This window comes from Manacus vitellinus, unplaced genomic scaffold, assembly GCF_001715985.3.
Source record: "Manacus vitellinus isolate BGI_N305 unplaced genomic scaffold, ASM171598v3 scaffold_26_pilon, whole genome shotgun sequence".
NCBI lineage: Eukaryota > Metazoa > Chordata > Aves > Passeriformes > Pipridae > Manacus > Manacus vitellinus.
This window is the reverse complement of record NW_021939960.1, coordinates 8,539,782-8,545,985: the sequence shown is the minus strand read 5'-3', so window position 1 is coordinate 8,545,985 and position 6,204 is coordinate 8,539,782. Positions and strand designations below refer to the sequence as shown.

General features: G+C 63.7%; 3 protein-coding genes across 3 annotated transcripts in view; all 3 read right to left on the bottom strand.

Moving 5' to 3' along the window:
- The window catches only part of TCF15 (transcription factor 15), a 9,435-nt gene extending 9,169 nt beyond the window's left edge, over window positions 1-266 (bottom strand). The window contains exon 1 of the mRNA XM_029960406.1: window positions 216-266. Within this exon, the coding sequence (XP_029816266.1) occupies window positions 216-266 (51 nt within the window). The remainder of the gene's footprint in view (window positions 1-215) is intronic.
- On the bottom strand, window positions 7-1,397 carry SRXN1 (sulfiredoxin 1). The gene is made up of 3 exons (XM_029960405.1): window positions 1,244-1,397; window positions 665-1,053; window positions 7-485 (listed from the first exon to the last, which is right to left on the bottom strand). Exons 1-3 carry the CDS (start codon window positions 1,395-1,397, stop codon window positions 282-284), a joined length of 747 nt encoding a protein of 248 aa, XP_029816265.1. The 3' UTR covers window positions 7-281.
- A 3,109-nt stretch (window positions 1,398-4,506) lies between these two features.
- Window positions 4,507-5,787, bottom strand: SCRT2 (scratch family transcriptional repressor 2). The gene is made up of 2 exons (XM_029960403.1): window positions 5,742-5,787; window positions 4,507-5,213 (listed from the first exon to the last, which is right to left on the bottom strand). The coding sequence occupies exons 1-2, from the start codon at window positions 5,785-5,787 to the stop codon at window positions 4,507-4,509; spliced, it is 753 nt and encodes a 250-aa protein (XP_029816263.1).
- Between the last annotated feature and the right edge of the window lie 417 nt (window positions 5,788-6,204).

Sequence of the window (6,204 nt, the reverse complement as noted above, 5' to 3'; positions counted from 1 at the left end):
CCGCCCCGGACACCTCCCGGTACCGGCGAGACCCTGACCCCATCCCGGCTGGAGAGACTCCAGGGACTCCCCTCAGGGTTGGAGCACCCTGACTCTATCCTGGCTGAAGGAACCCCGAGGACCCGCGCCCCAAGGTGGGAGGACACTGACCCCATCCCTGTTGGAGGGACCCCGGGAACCCCCTCAGGGCTGGGAGACCCCGACCCCATCTTCACCAGGGGCTCCCGGGTAGGAACCAACGGCAACAGCGGGGGCTGCGGGTGCATCCTCGGGATGCTGGGCTAGCGCAGGTGGGGCGTGGAGGAGCCCAGGTAGGTTCGGAGGTCGCTGAGGGTAGAGGGGATGATCTTGGCAGGGATGGTCTCCCGCTGGAGTGCCTGGTGGGCTGCGAAGCGGTGGCAGCCCCCGAAGGAGTAGAAGTAGTCACCGCCCTCGCTGCCTTTGACCCAGAGCACGTCGATGGGGGGCACTCGCTCGGGATCTTCCTGGGAAGGGAGAGAGACATCCAAGAGTAACACACTCCAGCACCCCCAACCCACCTCGACACCCCCCGACCTGCCTGTGCTGGGGCTTGGGTGCTGCGAGCTTCCCCTGCAGTGCCCCCCGGGTGGCACGGGTAGGTGTGGGAAGGGCTGCCCGGGCACCCCGGGGGGGCTGCACTCACCTGCAGGGTCTCCACCAGGCTCTGCACTTTCCCTGGATCCAGCTCCGGCGGGATGGGCCGGATGAGGACGCTCATGGGCACGTTGTGTACGGTCGAGATGTGCTGTGTGTGAATGCTCCGATCATCGGGCTCGGCCATGGCTGCTGCTGTCAGCCGCCCTTGGCCTTCCTCCTTCCTGCCCAGCCGAGCCCTCTGCTCTGCCCCGAGCAGTGCAGCGCCCAGCCGGGCCGCTCTACTTCCTCCTGGCCCAGCCATCGTCATCGTCACCGCCCCCGCCCCGCTGTTTTGCAGAGTCACAGTGAAGGAGCAGGACGGGCTGCCGGGACGGGTGCCAGAGCCAGCTGGCCCTCTGCCTGCTCCTGCGAGCCTGCAGTCAGGGCTGCCCTCACCTCCTCATCCCCATGGGACACTCCTCGGCACGTGGCAGCTGAGCTCCCTACCAGCTGTGCTGGGGGTCCCTGTCTTGCTTCCCCCCACCGAAAGCTGCCCGGGGGTCTCTTCTCCCACCTGGCCATGCTGGCACACTAAGGATCATTCTGCAGCATCTCCTCTGGGAGCTGGGATGTGCCCCCCACCTACCTGACTGTACCAGGAACACACCCCCACCCCAGAGCCCCCTTCCAGCTACGCTGATGCCTGTGGGGTCCTCGGCGAGGAAGAGGAGGCATGACACAGCCTCAGAGCTGAGCAGCAATGCTGGGATTCTCCACAGCTGGGGCAGACACCTCGGCATTCCAGCCCTGAATCTTTCTAGGTCATTTCTTCAGACCAGTGTCCTAAACGGAGAGAGGCTCCCAGGAAGAACTGGGTCCCCCACCCCATCAGCTGCTGCAACCGGGGCACCCTGGATCCACAGTGGGGTTGTGATGCTGGCAGATGGCTGCTCCCGGTGCCCTCACCCTGGCTCCTAGGGGACATGGAGGGTCCCCAACCCTGGAGCTGACTCGGAAACATGCTAGTGATGGTCAGAGATGGGTTTGTGAGGCTCCGGGATTAGTATTTTGCAGGGTGAATCTGCTGATGACTTTGCAGGTGAATGGTTGCACAGATGTCACTGGGAGTGCAGGACTCAGCGAGGGCACTGCTGACAAGCTGGACACCAAAAAAAATTTGCCCTCCCCCTTTGGCACTCACATGCGGGGAAGGCTGAGGGGAGAGAGGAGAGGGAGCCCCTGGGAGCAGGGTCTCTGCTGGATTGTTCCCACCATCCCTGACCACATCCCATGGGAGTGGATGCCAGCACGGCAGCAGCTGAAATAAAATCTGCTCACCGAATCCTCCCCATCCAGCGAGGTGGAGCCCCAGGGGTGTGTGAGCATCGTCGGGCCCCCCCCAGGCTGCACACCGGGCTCTGCGCCTGCTGCCGGGATTTCACACACCGCTTTACTTCCAGGTCAGTGCTCTGCCGTGCTCACAGCCCCCGGCGCCCTCACGAGCAGGATGGCATCATAACACCCCCCCTTGTCATGGCAGGGGGCTGTCTGGCTGCTGCCCACTGGCTGCAGGGCTGGCACGGCCACACAGGCAGCATGGGATGCTCCGGGTGCCTCAGCCACCTGCTCCCAGCAGGCTGCCAGGACATCGCCCCTCACTTTGGGGCAGTTCTCTCCACGATGCTCCAGCCCAGGACTGGGTGTGGGCACGGGGCACCGTGGGGATGGGCATGCTGGCAGCTCGCGTGCCACCACCTGCCACCGGCGGCACAAATCCCCTGAGACACGTGGTTAGTGGCAGAAATCCCTTTTATATCCCTGAATTGCGTTACAAGTAATACTGCGGGCGGCCGGATCTCAGTAGACTTGTCGTACTGGGGCTGGCGAGTACAAAACCTGGCAGAAAAAATCTATCATGCACGGAAAATTATTGCTGTAGTATCTGCTATTTACAGGAGAGAGGGGCAGCGGCGCAGTGCTCCGAGCTTGCCGGCCACGGGACGCCGTGCTCCGTGGAACGGCGCCGGCATGGTGGGGAAAGCCCGGTGGGTGCCTGCGTGGCCGGGGTGATGCTCGTCCCCTGCGTGGGGTGCGGATGCACGACCACCGTGCCACGGCAGCGAGGAGCATGACAGGGACATCCCCACTGAGCCCGTGACCAACGCGGGCACCGAGGCGGCGAGAGGAAGACGGTGCAGGGAGGAAGACGGTGCAGGAAGACGGTGTGGGGGTGCACGAGTGCGGCCCCGTGACGTGCCGGGCTGAGCCCCAAGGTGTCGAGGACTGGCACAGGGCGATGGGGCTGTGGCAGCTCGCGGCCCGAGGTAGGAGGCGGAGGCGTGGGTTGGGCCCCGCTCCGGGATGCCGTGCACGGCGCTCGCTCCGGGGCCGGTGAGGGGATGCTCCACCAGGAGGTTGCATAGAGTGGCTGGTTTGTCCCCACCGGGCTGGCACGGGGCACGGAGCAAAGCAGGAGCCTGCGGCAGTAAGGAAGACGAAGGAGAAGGGCTTTGCCTTTGGGGGAGGCTTGCAGGGCGTGGAGCCCAGGCTGCTGGGCCAGCTCGTGCCCTCCCCGGGCCCCGCCGCACTGTCCACTCTCGGGGTCCTGTCCCCATCTGTGCCACCGCGGCTTGTCCTGGGCACGGCAGCTCTGCTGCAGCTCTGCCACCTCCTGCAAGCCAGCGCTGGCCCGGCCCGGCCAGTCTTGGCAAATAAATAGTGAAAAGCATAAGTTATAAATAATATAAATAAGAACATTTAAATAGACTCACCCAAACTTTACGGCTACTCTCACCCCCTCCTCCTGAGCGCAGGCGGGGGGGTGATGGCGAGGAGCTGGGAGTTGGCTGGAGAAGGGGCTGCGGAAGGGTTAGGGCTACATGGGGGGGCAGTTGGGATTTGGGTGCTGCCTGCCCCAGGGCTGGGTCTCCAGCCCAGCTGCCAGCCCAGCCTATCGCACGGAAAGGGGGGCTGCACCTGTCTGGGGCAGGTATTTCCCAGCCCATCACCGTGGCGGAGGCCAGTTGTGCCTGGCCAAGCCAGGAGCTGGGGTCCAATGGAGGACATGTCCCATGGATCTCTGTTGGGAGTCCCTTGCTCTTCCCCTAACTCTGGGCCTGTGGAGCCACAGTGCCAGGGTGAACACAGTGCCAGAGGGCAGGGGGGCAGCAGGGTGACCTGGGTGGTGGGCTGCAGGGACCCCAGCCTCCAAGGAGGACTGGTAGCCCTGCCTTCCATCAGCCTCAGCAGCCGTCAGTCCTGCTGAGCCGGCAGTAGCATCTGCCCATGGTCCCATCAGGGTTAGGGTCAAGGGGAGGGTATGCTCCTGGTGGGGAGCAGAAAAGTGTCTTTTCTCCCCCGGGATCCCCCGGAGTGAGAAGCAGCAGCTCTAAATAAATAATAGTAATAAATTAAATAAATAAAGGTGAAAATCACAAGCTGGGGGAGGAAATCTATCCTGGATCTGGAAGAGGTCCCCAGGTGAGTCCCCTGCAGAGAAACCTGCCTGGCTGCAGGGGGAGCTCGGGGACCCATAGGCTTGGAGCTGGGTCCCATTGTGGGGTACCCCCTTCCCAGGGAGCAGTAGGGTATCCTTCTCCCAGTTGGGGAGTGAGTCTGCAGGGATGTGTCCTCCAGCCTCAGCACAGCTTCAAACTGGCTGGCTGCAGCTGCAGGAGTGCTGGCGTGGGGACTGGGACCAGGATGGGATGGGGATGGGATGGGGGTGTTGGGGGGCCACAGGGCTCACCCGGGAGTTGCTGTTGATGCGGCCCACCAGCGTGTCCAGGATGGGATGGGGATGGGGACGGGGTGGGATGTGGATGGGAATGGGGACAGGCACGGGATGAGATGGGGATGGGGACTGGATACAGGGATGAAGATGGGGATGCGCCACAGGGGGCTGGGGGCCTAGTTCCCTATTGCACAGCTGTGTTCGGAGCCCTTGAAGCAGGCGGACTCGTAGTGCTTGTTGAGGTACGACTTGAGGGCGAAGGTCTTCTCGCACTGCTTGCACTTGTAGTGCTTGAAGGCGGAGTGGGTCTGCATGTGGGCGCGCAGGTTGGAGCGGTCGGCGAAGGCCTTCCCGCAGTGGGAGCAGCCGAAGGGCTTCTCCCCGGTGTGGGATCGCATGTGGCCCTGCAGCAGCCAGGGCCGGCTGAAGGCTTTGCCGCACACGTCGCACTTGTGCTTGAGGTTGTGGGTGAGGACGTGCATGGCCAGGGCGGGCATGGAGACGTAGGCCTTCCCGCAGGTGGGGCATTTCCTCGCCATCTTGCTGTCCAGGCTGCGGTGGGTCTGCTTGTGCCGGCTGAGGTTGGAGGAGGTGGCGTAGGTCTTGCCGCACTCGGGGCAGGAGTGGCGGTGGCTGCCTCGGCGCTGGCTCTCGCTGCGCCGGCGCGACCGCCCGTCCGTGATGAAGAAGGCATCCATGGAGTAGCTGTCTGTCACCGCTGCCTCCCCGTTGAAGTAGCGGGCGGAGAAGCTGGACTGGGGACTCTCGGGGTCGCTGTACTCCTCGTGGCCGGGTGCATAGGCTGGGTCCGGCGGTGGTGGTGGCAGACCTTGCTTCTTGTCTGTGTCGTAGCCAGCTGGTGCCAGGCAGTGCTGGAGGTACCCTGTGGGAACAGCACAGCAAGGTCACCACCCCTCTGGGCCAGCCTCACCAGGGACAGGGGAAAGACATGATCCGAAATTGCCTGTTGGAGGTGCAGAACTGGGGTTGTCCCTCCCCCACTGGTCCTGGTCCCCACTGAGTCACTTGAGCACTGGAACTGCCTCGTCCTGCCCTGGCTCCTGTCTGCATCTGTTGGCAGGATGGGTCCCATCCCGTAGCGGTGGAAATCGGGAATGGGGCCATGGAACGTCCAGATGTGCCTGCCCCGGCTGTGGGCAGCCCCTGGGGGCCATTAGCCACCAGACAGCTGTCAGTGCCGGGAGCCTCATTGTTCACCGTGGCCGTGCCGGTAATGAGCTCTGCTCCGTGGGCAACACAGTGAGGGGGACCAGGCCACTTTCTCCAGCAAAGGGGCTGGGAAAGCCATACACATCTCTGCTGTCCATGCAGGGTCTATTCTCCAGAGATGGGGCAGTATCAGGAAGGCAGCACCGGGGATCCTGCACTCCCACCAAGGAGGGGGACCTACAGCCCCCCAGGTGGGGAGTAGGGCTCGGGTACCACTCCACCGGCATCACCCCCATGTGACATTGGTGCTGCTCATGACCCCACTTCACACGTGGGACTCCCAATCTGTGGCAGAGAGGGCGCCTCACTGGCATCCTGGTCCCTCCATCCTGTCACATGAAGGTCACCGCAGGAGCAGCAGTGCAGTCCCCTTCCCACTGGGCCAGCAACTCTGGTGGACACACTGGCACTCCCGGACCACCAAACTGGTCCCAGCAGTCCCCTGTCTTGTGCACGCTGGTCCTTGCAAGCTGCTTGGTAACAGAGGGGCTGTCAGGGGCCTGGGGTCGGTGCACGGCTGGGCTCACCAGTGCATGCTGTGGGGCAGGGTGAACAGCCGTGGCAAAGCATCCCCTAAACCCAGATCCCCGGCCAGCACCCACAGGGTACCCTGCCTGGGGCAAGAAACCACTGCCGTTTGTCCC